This window comes from Octopus sinensis, linkage group LG10, assembly GCF_006345805.1.
Source record: "Octopus sinensis linkage group LG10, ASM634580v1, whole genome shotgun sequence".
Lineage (NCBI taxonomy): Eukaryota > Metazoa > Mollusca > Cephalopoda > Octopoda > Octopodidae > Octopus > Octopus sinensis.
In genome coordinates this window covers 20,245,780-20,264,456 of record NC_043006.1, presented here as the reverse complement: position 1 = coordinate 20,264,456, position 18,677 = coordinate 20,245,780, and the positions used below count along the sequence as shown (strand labels likewise).

General features: G+C 39.1%; 1 protein-coding gene across 1 annotated transcript in view; it reads right to left on the bottom strand.

Moving 5' to 3' along the window:
* The window catches only part of LOC115216665 (UV excision repair protein RAD23 homolog B), a 105,729-nt gene that overhangs the window by 12,035 nt on the left and 75,017 nt on the right, over window positions 1–18,677 (bottom strand). Inside the window, exons 3-7 of the mRNA XM_029786166.2 lie at window positions 16,696–16,775; window positions 10,110–10,336; window positions 6,667–6,895; window positions 4,859–4,976; window positions 2,423–2,550 (exon numbers count right to left, since the gene is read on the bottom strand). Coding sequence (XP_029642026.1) covers window positions 2,423–2,550; window positions 4,859–4,976; window positions 6,667–6,895; window positions 10,110–10,336; window positions 16,696–16,775 — 782 coding nt within the window. The remainder of the gene's footprint in view (window positions 1–2,422; window positions 2,551–4,858; window positions 4,977–6,666; window positions 6,896–10,109; window positions 10,337–16,695; window positions 16,776–18,677) is intronic.

The window sequence follows — 18,677 nt, the reverse complement described above, 5'->3', positions numbered from 1 at the left end:
ATATATATATATTTTTTTTTTTCTCTCCTTGTTTTTTCTGTGTCCCTTTCTGTAGAAGAGCGTAGGCTCGAAACGTAAAAGACTTTTTCTATTCCTGAGCGTTATACTAATACACCTATTTGTTTTGTACACCACCTGTCTTCGTCTTTTGTTTTTTTCGTGAACTCTCCCAATATATATACTCTTTTACTTGTTTCAGTCATTTGACTGCGGCCATGCTGGAGCACCGCCTTTAGTCGAGCAACTCGACCCCAGGACTTATTCTTTTGTAAGCCCAGTGCTTATTCTATCGGTCTCTTTTGCCGAACCGCTAAGTGACGGGGACGTAAACACACCACCATCGGTTGTCAAGCAATGCTAGGGGGACAAACACAGACACACAAACACACACATACATATATATATATACATATATATACAGTTTCCGTCTACCAAATCCACTCACAGGGCTTTGGTCGGCCCGAGGCTATAGAGGAAAACACTTGCCCAAAGTGCCACGCAGTGGGACTGAACCCGGAACCATGTGGTTGGTAAACAAGCTACTTATCACACAGCCACTCCTGCGCCTATATATATATATATACACACACATATATATATATATATATATATATACACACACATATATATATATTATATACATATATATATATTATATACATATATATATACACATACACGCACGCACACACAATCATCATCATCATTTAACGTCCGCTTTCCATGCTAGCATGGGTTGGACGGTTCAACTGGGGTCTGAGGAGCCCGAAGGCTGCACCAGGCCAGTCAGATCTGGCAGTGTTTCTACAGCTGGATGCCCTTCCTAACGCCAACCACCCTGTGAGTGTAGTGGGTGCTTTTATGTGCCAGACGAGGCTGGCAGACGGCCACGCTCGGATGGTGTTTTTATGTGCCACCGACACAGGTGCCAGATGAGGCTGGCGAACGGCCACGATCGGATGGTGTTTGTTACGTGCCCACAGCACGGAGGCCAGTCGATGCGGTACTGGCTATGGCCACGTTCGGATGGTTTTCTTGTATACCACCGGCACTGGTACCACAAAGATACAAATTCCATTGATGTTCATCCATTTTGATTTGATTTTGATTTTGATTTTGATTTTCACTTGCCTCAACAGGTCTTCACAAGATGTTCATCTATTTTGATTTGTTTTGATTTGATTTGATTTGATTTGATTTTGATTTTCACTTGCCTCAACAAGTCTTCACAAGTGTCACAAGAAGGAAGGTATGCACAGGTGTGGACTGACTACGTCCCAGGTAGGGGTCATGGGTTATGGCCTGACTATTCTTGCCGGGTCTTCGGATGGTGTTTTTATGTGCCACCGACACAGGTGCCAGATGAGGCTGGCGAACGGCCACGATCGGATGGTGTTTGTTACGTGCCCACAGCACGGAGGCCAGTCGATGCGGTACTGGCTACGGCCACGTTCGGATGGTTTTCTTGTGTGCCACAAAGATACAAATTCCATTGATGTTCATCTATTTTGATTTGTTTTGATTTGATTTTGTATAGAGTAATATATAACACTACACTAATCATGAATAACCAACTAATACATATAGGGCCACCTAACTGATTGACATACCATCTCTTACAGACACAGGAATGCTGTCTCCTGTTTTTCAGAGATAACTAGTTTTGTACCTCCACCCTTTAGGTACACTAGACTCACTTGTCGCCCCATCTCTTATCACACTTGGTTTACCCAGTCTGCTCCATACAGTAACCACCATGCGCAATCCTTCTCCAAAAATACTAGCTCTCAGAAATTTCCTCCTCACTGATGTTTTTGCCGGCAGGCGGCGAGCTGGCAGAATCGTTAGCACGCCGGGCGAAATTCGTAGCCGTATTTCGTCCGCCAATACGTTCTGAGTTCAAATTCCGCCGAGGTCGACTTTGCCTTTCATCCTTTCGGGGTCGATAAATTAAGTACCAGTTACGGACTGGGGTCGATATAATTGACTTAATACGTTTGTCTGTCCTTGTTCGTCCCCTCTGTGTTTAGCCCCTTGTGGGTAGTAAAGAAATAGGTGTTGAGCAGTTAAAATGGAACATTAACAGCATCAATCTCATCATTCTCAGGGGGTCTGCAATGCAATGATCGTAGGTTCTGCTCCTTACTCCAGACTAAGCAAGAATTAAAAATATTTGGGAAAAAAAAAAAAAAAAAAAAAAAGTGTGTACTAAGCATTAGAGATTAAACTAAATATATTGATTTCAAATTTTAGCACAAGGCCAGCAAGTTTGAGGGAGGGAACAAGTTGATCTCAGTGCTGAACTGGTACTTATTTTATAGACCCTGAAAAGAGGAACGGCAAAGTCAACCTTGGAGGAATTTGAACTCAGGGTCAGACTAAATACATTAGTTGATGCAAGACTTGATGCATGCACACTCACCTGTAGAAGAGGAGGATTTGTTGTACCTATCTGTTGCAATATGGCAGGTAAGACATGAGGGTTTCTTTGGATAACACGACGCATTTGTTGAAATTGTAGTTGGTTTCGGAGAAAATCCAAAGGATTGTCTGTGAAATTTAAAGAGAATAAAATGAAGAAAGATAGAGAATATTAAAGCAAAGTTACTTACTAGGGGAAAGTAAAGATGGTTTAAAAGTTAAAAAAAACACACACTAACAAGAAATGCACGTACACACACACACAAGACAATAAAACTAAATCCAGTATTCATCCATTTTCTCATATTGAGTTGCTGAAGCATGGAACAAACTGCCGACATCAGTTGTTAGTTGTCGGAGCACTGCATCCTTCAAAACTTCCATGCTTCCTGAGATTCGCCAACACTACACCTGATTTTCTCCCCTCCATACACACACAAGCATGTATCTGACTCATACATTGTTCGCTTTCCAGACATTTCTACATTACTGCATGTACTTTATATGCACTTTCTGACAAGTTGTGGTGCACCTGAGCACTGTATACAATAATTTCATTATTATTATATATTATTAAGGCATTGTTTATTGTTTCACAGCCAGGTGCCTTTCTCGTCATTGACTGTTACTTGTTTTTCAAGTAAAGGACTTTTGCACTGGTTTTGAAAAGTGCACAGCAAAAGAATAATTTGTTGAGAGTAAATGTCAACATAATATCACTGCTTTTATCAACATTTTTATGCAGTATATAAAACAGTTATGCATGCACACACACACACACAACAGGCTTCCAAACGGTTTTCATTTACTTAACCCTTTAGCATTCATATTAATTTGACAAAAATAATCCTTATTTATTCACATTTAAAAAATTTATCTGATATTATTTTGTAGCTTCAAGATTTGAAAGATGTAATTGCTTATTTTTAGAATGACATTGCAGGGTAGGTGTGAGATGCATGTTCTGGCCAGTTTGAGCATAAAATGTGTAGAATATTTGGGCCGGATACAGCCGGTTTAAACACTAAAGGGTTAAAAGCACTCACAGGTCAGCTTCTGCTTCAGAAGACACTTACCCAACGTGCCGTGCAGCAAGATAGAACTTGAGACCATACGGTCATAAAGCTAAATATTTTACTAATATTGCAAGGTTGAAAATGTACAGTTTAAATCTGAATGCAAAGGAACAAAAAGTATTTCAAGGGTATCCCAGTTTTCTCAGCTCCTTGGCCTTAATTACAAGCTAACTTTGTGACAGACTGGTATCCCATTCAAGGGTGAGTACTATACTCACTGCCATGGATATTAGATTAAGATCTGGCCTAATGAGTCTGTAGACTCATGACTGCCATAAGACTCCAAATGAATTCTTTCCACATAAAATTGCTATTGAAGTCCCATCTCACCAATACCAGCACACTGACATTCTAGCAGTTTAACTTTTCAACAATTAACCCTTTCGTTACTTTATTTATTTTGAGATGCTCTGTATTTCTTTCAATTACTTTAAATATAACAAAGAATTGGTAAAATAGCTTAGTTATCATTAAGCTGGTGTTAGGAACATAAATTGTGACTAAGGTTTGGTGGAAGATTTTAATTCAAAACTTATGAAAACAAGACATTTATACTCAGAAACAGAGCCGGTTTCAGCTGGGTTGGTAACGAAAGGGTTAATATGGCCATATCAAGCCCAAATATTCTACTTGTCTTATGTTCAAACTGGCTTCTCACACATATCCTACATTGCCATTCTTTAGTTATCACATTAAAATCTCAAAGCTATGATATAATGCATGATTAATTCAAAACAATGTGAATAAATACACATTATATCTGATATAGTGATTTGAATGATAAAGGATTAAAAGTTGGTGTCAGAAACAGTTCAAGAGAAGAAAGACCAACCAACCCATCTGTCATGAGTGAAGTTTGACAGATTTTAAGACAAAATATTTAACAAGAAAAACTGAAACATAGAATGATAAAAAAAAAATTATAACTATTAGGCGCAGGAGTGGCTGTGTGGTAAGTAGCTTGCTAACCAACCACATGGTTCCGGGTTCAGTCCCACTGCGTAGCATCTTGGGCAAGTGTCTTCTGCTATAGCCCCGGGCCGACCAATGCCTTGTGAGTGGATTTGGTAGACGGAAACTGAAAGAAGCCCGTCGTATATATGTATATATGTATATATGTGTATGTGTGTGTTTGTTTGTCTCCCTAGCATTGCTTGACAACCGATGCTGGTGTGTTTACATCCCCGTCACTTAGTGGTTCGGCAAAAGAGACCGATAGAATAAGTACTGGGCTTACAAAGAATAAGTCCCGGGGTCGATTTGCTCGACTAAAGGCGGTGCTCCAGCATGGCCGCAGTCAAATGACTGAAACAAGTAAAAGAGTAAAAGAGTAAAGAGTAATTAAAGAAGAAATACATTACCAGAAGAGGATGGTGTTGTAGCAGACTGAAGAGGAGCACTGGAACTGGTTACACTAGTTTCACTGCCAGATAATGCCTCTTCCATTATTCCTGGCTCCACATCCTGAGCACTACCTCCCTTTCAGGCAGAACAGAAAAGAACAGGTAACAGCATGAATCCCAGCACAACAAAAATTAAGTTATAGGTAAGCTATACTTTTAATTAAATAGGGTTTCTGAGACAACAATCTTACAAAATACACAGTTCATTCTCTCGTCATATAATTGAGCTTCCTAAAATTTCTATTAGTTAACAGAGGTAAAAATTTGGGAAGTGAGGGAGTTTGAAAACAATGAAATCCAAAGGAACCTGTTTCTTTATTACCCACAAGGGGCTAAACATAGAGGGGACAAACAAGGACAGACATAGGTATTAAGTCGATTACATCGACCCCAGTGCGTAACTGGTACTTAATTTATCGACCCCGAAAGGATGAAAGGTAAAGTCGACCTCGGCGGAATTTGAACTCACAACGTAACGGCAGACGAAATACTGCTAAACATCTCGCCCGACGTGCTAACGTTTCTGCCAGCTCGCCGCCTTGAAATCCAAAGGAACCGTGTCTGGAACCTTGACTGAACAAGATACAAAATGAAAGACATAAGGTATTTTGGAGGAGACAGGAGGAGGCTATTGTATTAGGGCAGACTTAGCACAATGATGGCAAGAGAACATTTACTGATTTATTAACCAATCTCCCGAATCTCTTTGAAAATGTCAGAGGCTGAAAAGAGCATATGGCCCAAGATTTTCTTTCCATTTTTTGAATGCCTCTAAGTAGTCAAACCAGGAGTGGTTGTAAGTGGGCTTCTTGGTTTACAGAACACCAGTTACAAACCAGGATAGCTTCCAGGAGTGTCACCCTGCACTTTCTGGCTTCGGTCCTTGGCTAAACAGGACACTCTGCAAAGTGAAGATGATCAGAAGTGGATCCTCAAGACATTAATTTTTCTTCAGGGGTCAGGTCTGAATAATCTACAAAAAGAGTGAGGTTTAGTAAAGACACTCAAATACCAAGTGGTGGTGTTAAACCAGACGATTTATTAAACTTTAATGGCGACGAGCTGGCCGAAACGTTAGCACGCCGGGCGAAATGCTAAGCGGTATTTCGTCTGCCGTTACGTTCTGAGTTCAAATTCCGCCGAGGTCGACTTTGCCTTTCAACCTTTCGGGGTCGATAAATTAAGTACCAGTTACACACTGGGGTCGATATAATCGACTTATTCCGTCTGTCTGTCCTTGTTTGTCTCTTCTATGTTTAGCCCCTTGTGGGTAGTAAAGAAATAGATTTATTAAACTTACTACTCAAATATCCACTCAGTAATTAAGATCATTAATTGACATCCAACCAGGAAGGGCACTTAGCATCAGAAAATCGCTCTCAACAACCGGTCTGACTCATGCATAGAAAAGCAGACCTTAAAGCAACGCTGCTGCTGATGAAGAACCAAATCAGCAAATGACAACAATGAGACTCAAATGGTATGGCTGATATGGTATTCATATCTATGACTGTCTCTTGCCATGACACCTAGTTATATGATCTTTGAGCTATATTTCTAATATATTTACACATTTCTACTATATTTTGTAATTAGATTTATTTACTTGTTTAATTAGGATGCAACCATGCGGAAAAGAAAAAAAACTCATAAAATGAAATGATTATTATATTAAAAAAAAAAGACAAAAAAAAAAAAGACTGTGGTTTCATTTCACTCCTCAATAAACAGGTTGTATTTTGAAAACTGCCCAAAGCATTGCTTACATTATACAAATACTCCACAGCTCTATCAGGGTTGTTGAAATTGACTCTTAAAGCTCGCTCAACTTGCTCTCGATCAAAACCAAGTTTCATAATTTCCAGCACCATATTTTCATAGTCCTGACCAGTCACCAATGCACTTTCTGCGGATTGCAAGACAGATAATGGTTCATCGATGGCTGCAGCCAGGGCTGTGGCTGTCTCGGTTGCCAGAGTACTTATATCATCAGAGCTGGAAAAAGAAAAAGAAAATTATACTTAGCTCTTATAAAGACAGCTTAAATTTGGAAATTTTTCATTTCCTAAACAGAATGACACAATCACAAGAACCGTGTCAAACTTCAAAATACATTTGGTGTAGAACAACTACATTCCTATAAATGCTGTGGTCAGTATTTTGTTCATTATAGAATAATAATCATTTTCTAATATAGACACAAGGCCTGAAATTTTATGGGAGGGGGATTACCTTAGTTCCAGTGCTCAACTGGTACTTATTTTATCAACCTGAAAAACTGATAATTCAGAAGTCAAGCTGGAAGAAGTGCTGTTAAGCTTTTGCCCAGCGTGCTAACAATTCAGCCAGCAAAAAGGAGGAGGGGATCCTTTCAAATTTTGACACAAATCACTCAACCACACATCTTATAAAAAGGAAGACACATTAGTTGATAAAGTCCAACATATACAACATGAGAGTACTGTTATGGTTGGAACACCACTGATCATAGGGCTGTTCAATCAGGGTCAAGAAAAGGAGTTCTAAGGTATACTACAATTGATGTATTTGACACAGTGCTAGGCATACAAATTGCTAACTTGTCAAAACACAAACTAAACCCCAGTTCACAGAAATGAACTAAGCAGAATCATATGAACTTTGGATAAAATGCCTTGCAATGTGTGTCAACTCTCTCATCATCATCATTGTTCAACCGTGGTCGAGACAATGGAATTTACCATGCTACACCAAACTTCACGGTCCATCATGGCATTACGGAGGTCCTGTTGCTGGATGCTTGTATCCCTGGAGATTACATCAGGGTAGGAGAGTGTGCACCCTCTGGAATTGCGAGTAGATGGCTTCCAGAGGAGAAGAGTAGAAATTACCTCTTTTTCAGCTCTCTACATACTAAGTTCAAATCCTACGAAGTCAACCTTTAGCCTTTCCTTCTTTCAGGGTTGATAATTTTATCAACTCCACTGGAGACAATTATCTGTCCCTCACATTTTAGATACACAACATTTATGTCTAGCAGGACGAATGGAAGAGTATTTATGCGTATAAATGATGACGATGATGATTCAGTATTTGGCTAAAGAAATATGAAACGGCTGATTAAATAAAGTAAATGTAACTGCCTAAGCTGCTGCAAAGTATTAACATCTATCTATTTATACCAATCATTGCTGTGGTTGCTCTGTTGACATATTTGGTGAGCTATCATAAAACTGATTTGGCCTGCAAACTGTGTTAAAGGTTCAGGTGCTAGTGGAATACTCAACCACCTAGACATTAATTTCATTAAGCTGGAATTCAGTTAGCTGAACTGAATGCTCAGAGTCAAGACTGACGAAAAAAAAAACCCCACCAAAATGTAGGATAATTGAACATGTAGTTGCAATGTAAAAACATACAAAATAGATTTCACATCAATTTCTTTAAGTCAGACTAAGCCTTTAAAACAAAATATTTCACCATCATGTCCCATTTTAATGAGGTTGGAATTAATTTCCCTTGATCATTTGTATAGATGCTTATTAACATTATAAATACACAACTAGCTACCCAGGCACGAGGAGTATTACCTATTTTCAACAAGGTAAACTGAGGCAATGAAAATAAAACAGCATGTAACAGACCTTACTCCAATGATTCAAGCAGAATTTGAATACATCATGTAGTAATTAACTTCCTAATCATAAAGCGATTCTAAACCACTGCCGTACATAATCATTTCTTTATGCATTTAACATTTTTTCTTTAAACTAAAGTGGCAAGCTAGCAGAATTGTTAGCACACCGGGAAAATGCTTAGCAGCATTTCATCCATCTTTATATTCTGAGTTCAAATTCCACCAAGGCCAACTTTGCTTTTCGTCTTTTCAGGGTTTGATAAAATAAGTACTGGCTAAGCACTGCAGTTGATGTAACCAAAATTGCTGGCCTTGTGCCAAAATTTGAAATCAATATTTTGTCTTTAACAATATGCAACATTTGTCCATGAAGCCTTTTTATACCAACCAGCTTGAGACTGCCCAGATTCTCTGATGCAAACTCCCTGTTTTAAAGTGATCTTGATTCAAACTTTTCTTCAAAGTTTTACGCTAATTTGTTCTGTATTCTAGCTCAATAATAACAATGCTTTTTTTACTAAATCCTTCACAAATTTCAGAACTGAAACAAACGCAGCAATTTTCATATGAAATATGCTAACAAAAAAGGTTAATGAGGATACATGTGCACGTGTATAGAATTATCTGTGTTCATTGTTTTTCAATCGGACAAGATTTCAAACCTGACAAGATTTAAAAACTTCTACAACCAGTGTGGTGATAACAGTATCAAATGTTGACAACAAGAAGGTATTCTAAGTTATAAATTCCTGATAGTTCACCAAATATGCCAACAGAGCAACCACACCAATGATTGGTATAAATAGATAGATGTTAATACTTTGCAGCAGCTTAGGCAGTAACATTTACTTTATTTAAATCAGCCGTTTCATATTTCTTTAGCCAAATACTGAATCATCATCATCATTTAACGTCCGCTTTCCATGCTAGCATGGGTTGGACGGTTCAACTGGGGTCTGGGGAGCCCGAAGGCTGCACCAGGCCAGTCAGATCTGGCAGTGTTTCTACAGCTGGATGCCTTTCCTAACGCCAACCACTCCGAGAGTGTAGTGGGTGATTTTATGTGCCACCGACACAGGTGCCAGACGAGGCTGGCAGACGGCCACGCTCGGATGGTGTTTTTATGTGCCACCGACACAGGTGCCAGATGAGGCTGGCGAACGGCCACAATCGGATGGTGTTTGTTACGTGCCCACAGCATGGAGGCCAGTCGATGCGGTACTGGCTACGGCCACGTTCGGATGGTTTTCTTGTGTGCCACCGGCACTGGTACCACAAAGATACAAATTCCATTGATGTTCATCTATTTGATTTGTTTTGATTTTCACTTGCCTCAACAGGTCTTCACAAGTGTCACAATAGGAAGGTATGCACAGGTGGACTGACTACGTCCCAGATAGGGGCCACGGGTTATGTCCTGACTAGTCTTGCCGGGTCTTCGGATGGTGTTTTTATGTGCCACGTCATCATTTATACACATAAATACTCTTGCGTTAGTCCTGCTAGGCCTAAATGTTGTGGTGTATCTAAAATGTGAAAATTCATTAAACACAATCAACAAAGACACTACAGCCAGTTAAGACCCATACTTACTCTGAAGTAATTTCTGTAGCTTGCGATTCAGGGTTAGCATCAGCAGTAGATTTGTCTGCTTCACTACCTTGCGAGCCTTTCGAACTTTGAGAAGAGCCACTGTCTGATGTAGGGGTGGCTGATGCTCCCTGAGTGGTAGCAGGTACAGACTTCTCTGATGAGGCAGCACTAGCAGTCTCTCCCTGGGATGTTGAACCCTCTGATACTTTGGCCAGCTGAGGCTTACTCTGTTTAAAATAAAATAAAAAATAAAAAAAGATTTTAATTTTCACTTGAAACCACAACTATAAATTCACAGAAACAAATGCAGCAAATTTCATCAGAAATATGGTAACAAAAAGGTTAATGGGTTTACATGTGCATATGTATAGAATTATTTGTGTTCATTATTTTCCAATTGGACAAGATTTCAAGCCTGACAAAACTTCTGCAACCAGTGTAGTGATGACAGTATCAACTGTTGACGACAAGAAGGTATTCTACATTATAAGTTCCTGATAGCTTATCAAGTTTGCCAACAGAGCAACCACAGAAATGATTGGTTATATATAGTTAGATGTTAATACTTTGTGGCAGCTTAAGCACAATATTTGCCTAGGCCAACAAAAAGCCAGTCTCAGCGAGATTTGGATTCTGAACAAGCACTGTCAACAGCACTAATCTTTTCTTTTTTAGCTGCATGAGCTCAAAGAGATACAATAAAATGCAATGTACGTTAAACAAAGGACTTGAAATATGGAGTAAGGCGGGACAGATGAATTACATGAAGATGATTATACAATATACAAAGAGACCAATTAAAAAATATCTAGGGAAGCATACAAACAACTACACAGTATAAAATAGAATAATAAAACACAATATAGAGAGATGTTAAATGATGCTATTTTGAAACAGATTTAAGAATAAAACATTTACTGACTAGAGATTAGGGACACTTAACAGAGTAGAGCAAAATTTCTTGTAAAATTTGTGTTGATTAGGACTTAAAATCTTGCCTGACAGCTTAGAACAGACTGGCTGAAGCATGTCATCAACACAAATTTTACAATATATACCATCATCATTTAACATACATTTTCAATGCTAATTACAATGCTCCATAAGGAGCTGTTTTGTAAGAGTGGTCATAGAAAGGATCACATACTGTGAATAGTTGACACGTAAAACTACAAAAGATCCTGGAAAAAATTTAGTAATATTCAATAATTTTGGAGTTCTTTTTTTGGTTCCATCTCCTGCTTGATCATTACTTTGTCTGGATTACCCTTGCAGCATCAAATATTCGTTGGTTTTTTATATGGCTGTGAAGTTATTTTAGTCAGTTAGGAAGCAGATTTGTCCTAACAGAAAGGGGGCTCTGCCTTCTTTCTTACCAGAGAGATGCTCCTCCCAATTTTTTAAAATCTTTACGATACCATATTTCTGTTAGAATATGCTGTTTTTGATTCAATTAATTTTGAAAGTAATGAAGAATTTAGTAAAATAACTGTCATTTTTGAATTATGAAATTTTTTGGGCAAGTTTTCAAAACAGAGGAATTCTGTATCATAGAGCCAAGGGTAGTCTCAGGCAGATTGGCATCAAAAGGAATAAAACATTTTACAATTTTTTTTTTTCTTTTTTGAGACATTTTCTTTAAAGGAATGTACTGGCTTTAGTTGGTCTAACTTTAGTTCTTACTGGATAAGGTAGTGGTGATGTGAGGAAATGGCTTCCTGGTGATTTAGTGCTTGCTACTGTCTTGAGTTACTCATTGTCTGCTCTGGTCCTGATTGTAAGGAGTTTTAAGGTCTGTTGGTTAACTCCTGACAATAAGGACATGGTTTTTTTTGGGGGGGGGGGGGGCAACTCGGTCTCATATCTAGTGTAGATCCTGGGCCAGTAACCTCCATGATTTGCTGGCCTTGTAAGCATTTTGGGCATAGATCCTTTAAACGACATTTACTGTCAAATGTGTAGTGGCTGCATTTTCTACCCTGGATACTGAGTTTGAAGGCCTTCCTCTCAGCACCTTATACAGGACACAACTTCCCTTTTATTTCCTGATCTTGAAATTCTATAACTTTATGTCCATGGCAACTCCATCTGAACACATAATCCTGAAAATTACATTAGCACTGACTACCTACCTATACAGGGTCACAAATGTAACAAACCAGCACTCATATTCTTTTATTGTAAAGCACCATCCGCTCGTGTCCGTTGCCAGCCTCGCCTGGCCCCCGTGCCGGTGGCACGTAAAAGCACCATCCGTTCGTGGCCGTTTGCCAGCTCCGTCTGGCACCTGTGCGGGTGGCACGTAAAAAGCACCCACTACACTCACGGAGTGGTTGGCGTTAGGAAGGGCATCCAGCCGAAGAAACACTGCCAGATCTGACTGGGCCTGATGCAGCCTTCCGGCTTCACAGACCCCAGTTGAACCATCCAACCCATGCTAGCATGCAAAACGGATGCTAAATGATGATGATGATGATTCGACTTACAGCTGTTTCCAAAGTCATTACAGACTCAGTCATTGATCAGTTTACTCAATCGGTCCATTGATCAAATTAAGAAAAATTGAATAACCTTAAAAAAAACTAATGTTATCCTCATCAAAATCATAGCATTCTGAAAGCGGTGGGCTGGCAGAATCGTTAGCATGCTGGACGAAATGCTTAGCGGTATTTCACCCATTGCTACATTTTGAGTTCAAATTCCGCCGAGGTCGACTTTGCCTTTCATCCTTTTGGGGTTGATGAAATCAACTATCCCCCTCCTCCAAAGTTCAGGCCTTGTGCCAATAGTAGAAAAGAAAATCATAGTATTCTGATCATATATACATATGTGATGGGCTTCTTTCAGTTTCCATCTACCAAATCCACTCATAAGGCTTTGGTTGACCAGAAGCTATAGTTAGAAGACACTTGCCTAAGGTGCCATGCAGCGGGACTGAACCCAGAACCATGTGGTTTGGAAGCAAGCTTCTTACCACGGTCATACTTATGCCTATATCCATGTTCTTTTGATTTTTTTGTTGTTGTTGTTTGAAAGCACACTTGCAAATGATGGGACTTGGATAATGTTGATCGCAGTTTCATTTGATCTAGTATGTGTATTGTCGTTAAATGCTTTCTGAATTACTCTTTTACTTGTTTCAGTCATTTGACTGTGGCCATGCTGGAGCACCGCCTTTTAATCGAGCAACTCGACCCCAGCACTTATTCTTTGTAAGCCCAGTACTTATTCAATCGGTCTCTTTTGCCGAACCGCTAAGTGACGGGTACATAAACACACCAGCATCGGTTGTCAAGCAATGCTAGGGGGACAAACACAGACACACAAACATACACGCACAACACACACACACACATATATATATATATATATATATACATATATGACGAGCTTCTTTCAGTTTCCGTCTACCAAATCCACTCACAAGGCTTTGGTCGGCCCGAGGCTATAGTAGAAGACACTTGCCCAAGGTGCCATGCAGTGGGACTGAACCCGGAACCATGTGGTTGGTAAGCAAGCTACTTACCACACAGCCACTCCTGCGTTTTTTTTGTTTTGTTTTTTTTTACCTGAAATGTCTTTTTTAATATATTTTTTTACTCTACTGTCTGTGTTCATTACTTATTTTCTGATTTTTTTTTCCATTTTGTTTTCTAAATTTCCATTCCATAACTGTTTTGCTGCTTCATATGTAATTTCTTTTGCAGGGAGTTCCAATATATCACTGAAGTTAGACAGTGAAATAAAAATGGATATAGCATTGTTTTTAAAAAAAGAAAGAAAGAAAGAAAGAAAGAAGAAAACAAAACTACTTTGTCTAACCTTGGTACAAGGTAGACATTATAAAGTGCTCAGTGAAAAAAGCCCCAGTTTGGAATAATATCCAAAATGAACATCAATTTCTTCAGTTACTCTTGAAAATCACTTGGAACACACTGGATGGTCAACAATATCACTTTAGGCTCAAAGCAAGCAATTTGGAGGAAGTAATTAGTCAATTAAAAATAAACACAGTATTTAACTGATACATCATCATTCAACATCTGTTTTTCCATGCTGGCATGGGTTAGACAGTTTGACTGAAGCTGGTAAGCCAGAGAGCTGCACCAGGCTCATCTGTTTTGGTTTGGATTCTATGGCTGGATGCCCTTCCCAATGCCGACCACTCCACAGAGTGTACTGGATGCCTCTCATGTGTCACTAGCGAGGGTGCCTCCAACATGTCACTGGCATGAGTGCCTCTTATGAATCACCGGCACGGGTGCCTCTTACACATCACTAGCACAGGTCCCTGTTTTATCATCCTTGGAAGAATTAACCTTTTAGCATTCAGATTATACTCCATCAAACAATGTCTATTTACTTATGTTGCTTTCAATTAATCCTCAAGACTTCAATAATGTGATTGTTTATTTTTAGGACATAGTTGGGTAGGTGTGACAGGCAAGGTCTGGCTGGTTTGACCATAAAACAAATAGAATATTTAGGCCTAATATGGCTGGTTTAACCCTTTTGTTTCCAAATTTCTCTTAACATAAGCTACCTTTGTTTCAATTAATTTTTTAAAGAATGAAGTAATTAGTGAAATAACTTTTTAATTTATTAAGCTGGGGTCTGGAACAAATTAGCATAAAATTTTGATGGAAGATTATAATTCAGACCACTTTAATCATCATCATCATTGTTCGACCATGGTCGAGACAATGGAATTTACCATGCTACGCCAGACTTCACGGTCCATCATGGCATTACGGAGGTCCTGCTGCTGGATGCCTGTATCCCTGGAGATTACATCAGAGTAGGAGAGTGTGCGCCCTCTGGTATTGCGAGTAGATGGCTTCCAGAGGAGAAGAGTAGAAATTACTTCTTTTTCAGCTCTACAACAATGTCCAGCGAACTGGACTCTCCTACCTTTCACAAGAGATGACACAGGTGGTAGTTTCCCATATATTTGCATTTTGGTTGGATGGCGCTTCCATGAGAGATTTTGAGCTCTCATAAGGAGGCGAGTGTAGGTTCCATCCAACCGCCTCTCAAGCTTCTTTGATAACGTCCAGGTTTCTGAGCCATATAGTAGAATTGGTTCGACTGTGGCTTTGAAGATTTCAAGTTTGAAGTCTCTACTTAGATTTGATGACCAGATCTTATGCATGTCATTACAGGCTGACCAGGCCATACCCTTTCTAGTTAGAAAGTAAGTTTTATGTCATCGAACCTAGGGCAGTCTCAAGTTGGTTGGTATCAAAAGGGTTAACGATAAAGTTGACTTCGACAGGATATGAACTTAACATGTAATGAACCAAAAGGAATACTGTAAGGTAGTTTGTCCAATGCTTTAACGAGTCTGCAAATTAGGTGTCCTTAATTGTTTTTAGCATAGACACAAAACTTGAAGCATAGGGGAGGTGATTAGTTGATGCCACCAACTCCAATATTTAACTAGTATATAATAATAATAATAATAATGAAATTAATTGTATACAGTGCTCAGGTGCAGCACAACTTGTCAGAAAGTGCATATAAAGTACATGCAGTAATGTAGAAATGTCTGGAAAGCGAACAATGTATGAGTCAGATACATGCTTGTGTGTGTATGGAGGGGAGAAAATCAGGTGTAGTGTTGGCGAATCTCAGGAAGCATGAAAGTTTTGAAGGATGCAGTGCTCCGACAACTAACAACTGATGCCGGCAGTTTGTTCCATGCTTCAGCAACTCTCAGCGTGAAAAAATGTTTCCTGAAGTCATGGGAGCTGTGCTGTTTTCTTACTTTGTAAATATGTCCACGGGTGTTAGATGGGTGGAGTTTGAAAAGGTGCTCAGAGTTATTGTTTGTAAGATGGTTAATAATTTTATGGGTAATTTTACTGACCCCATCCCAAAACAATGGAAGGTAAAGTCAACCTTGGTAGAATTTGAATTCAAATTATAAAAGGCGAAGATGTTTTGTCTCACAAGTGACTAGGAGAAATGGCAATTTTGCTGTACTTGATAAGACATGTCAAGTGAAATCGCTGTCTTCCACACTTACAGTTTTGTACCTTCAGGTGCCAGTACCACATAAAAAGCACCTGTGCCAGTGGCAGATAAGAAGTACCCAGCACACTCTGTGAAGTGGTTGACATTAGGAAGGTCATCCAGCCATAGAAACCATGCCACAACAGACAGCTGGAGTCTGGACAGTTCCCTGTGCCAGCATGGAAAGCAAATGATGATGATGATGATAACAGTTTCTATTAGGAGAATATTAACAGTTCTGACCTTGTAATTAAACTTTTGAAAGTAAAATATCTACCACAAGGAAAATTCCAAACCAATGTTTTCCAAGGGTGGGTGCATGCCCTTGTAGACAGACTTGGCAATGTTTGGGTGGGAAGTAGATTGCTTCAAAACAAGTCATAAGCAACAAATGAATAAAACTTAAGATAAAGTTTTCCTTATATATGCTATATACATTCGTTCATGGTGGGAGAAGGTTGAACCTTTTTTCTGTTTATTAAATTGGGAAAACCCAGGTAGGTGTGGGACAAAAATGACTGAGAGATACTGTTCTAAATAATTAAAAATGAAATTTAGTTTGGAAACTTACTTTAGTTACCATAAGAACAACAAATTTACTTTCTTCTATATCATAGTCAACTATTTTTTTCTCATCTTCAAGAATTTTCCCTGAAAATAGAAAAAATCGACATTAAAGAAATTAGAAATATTGTTTTATACATTCAGTGCATGAAACAACTAAGACAATTTATGAACTATGATGTGAATTAAAATTTAAGTGAGGCACAGAAAAAAAATTTAAGACTTTTTTTTAATGATACATTTGTTGAGGAAGGGAGTGCCTATCATCTTTTACAAGGTCTTTCTTTGTGAATGAGAAGAAACAAAGTAATGTATCCTCAAACCAGAAACCTGACCCAACTTTTTAGAAAAAGGCAGACTCCATTAAAAGCAACCAAATTGCTAAGTGGTGTGACTGATTAAGTCAACCTATTACCCAAGTAGTCCATGGCAGGATTTGAACTCAGAATGCAAAGAATAGAATACTACAAGGCATCAGTCTACTGTTCTTACAGTTCCACCAGTCTATTGCACTGGATTGGTTGATTATTTTTGAAACAACCCTAAAAGGACGAACAATAAAAATGATCAAAGATTGATGTCAGCAGGACAAACTTGAAGAAAGTGAGACTTCTAGAAAGTAAACTCTAGAAAGAAGTGAGTACTGAGCACACCCATTTCTTTATTACCCACAAGGGGCTAAACATAGAAGGGACAAACAAGGACAGACATAGGTATTAAGTCGATTACATCGACCCCAGTGCGTAACTGGTACTTAATTTATTGACCCCGAAAGGATGAAAGGTAAAGTCGACCTCGGCGGAATTTGAACTCAAAATGTAACGGCAGACGAAATACCGCTAAGCATTTCGCCCGACATGCTAACGTTTCTGCCAGCTTGCCGCCATTACTGAGCACACCATTTAGTGAAGTGCTTGGTCGGGAAAAAATGTCAAAATGAAAGGTAAATGTATTGACTCTGGGATAGAGATTGCATACAAAGGCTATTAAAAAAAAAATTGTTCTATTTGTTGAAGCAATAGAAGAGACAGAGAAGAGAAGTTGTGTGTCTGACAGTCAGTGATTACAACATATTTGTGACTAGCTTAAATGCCACTCTACCAGGCAGCTTTTAAGCCAGCTCCTATGGAGGGCTCCTCATTGGGCCTTGAGCCAAACAATGACACTTCATGCATTGAATACATACATATTAAATTTTATCAAACTTGACCAATATTTTTCATGCAATGAACAATTTTTATCAAAATAATAATATAATTTGTCAAAGCTTCATGATAAACGTCTTTCGTCTTCCCATTCAGAGGTCAGTACAATTATTTTTTCAGTCTAACCTCTTTCTTTCTCTTTCTGCTGAGTGTTTTCAACCATCACCATTACCATCACTAGTACCATCGCCACCACAACTGCCATACACACACCATTCAGACTTCTGATGCCGCTGCCTTGCCCTCCACCCTACCATCACCACTGTCTTTCACATCACATACTATTACCATCATCCCTGACTGCCCTGGCTACCACCACCAGAGATGGTTGGATGGATGGATAGGTAGGTGATTGATGGGTAGGTAGGTGATAGGTAGATAGGTGGGTGATAGGTAGATAGGTAGGTGATAGATGGGTAGGTAAGTGATAGGTAGATAGGTGGGTGGTAGGTAGGTGATAGGTGGGTGATAGGCAGATAGGTAGGTGATAGATGGGTAGGTAGGTGATAGGTAGATGATAGATGGGTAGGTAAGTGATAGATAGATAGGTGGGTGGTAGGTAGGTGGTAGGTAGATAGGTGGGTGGTAGGTAGGTGATAGGTAGATCAGAGATAGGCAGGTGATAGATAGACAGACAGACAGGTAGAGAGGGAAGAGGAGCAATTTCTTTTCAATTTGGAATGCTATTTACCATTTATTTATTTAATTTTTTTACCATTGTATAGCTACTGGCATGAGATATGAGTTCAAGGATGGTGATCTCTTTTAGGATGGGGGGGGGGAA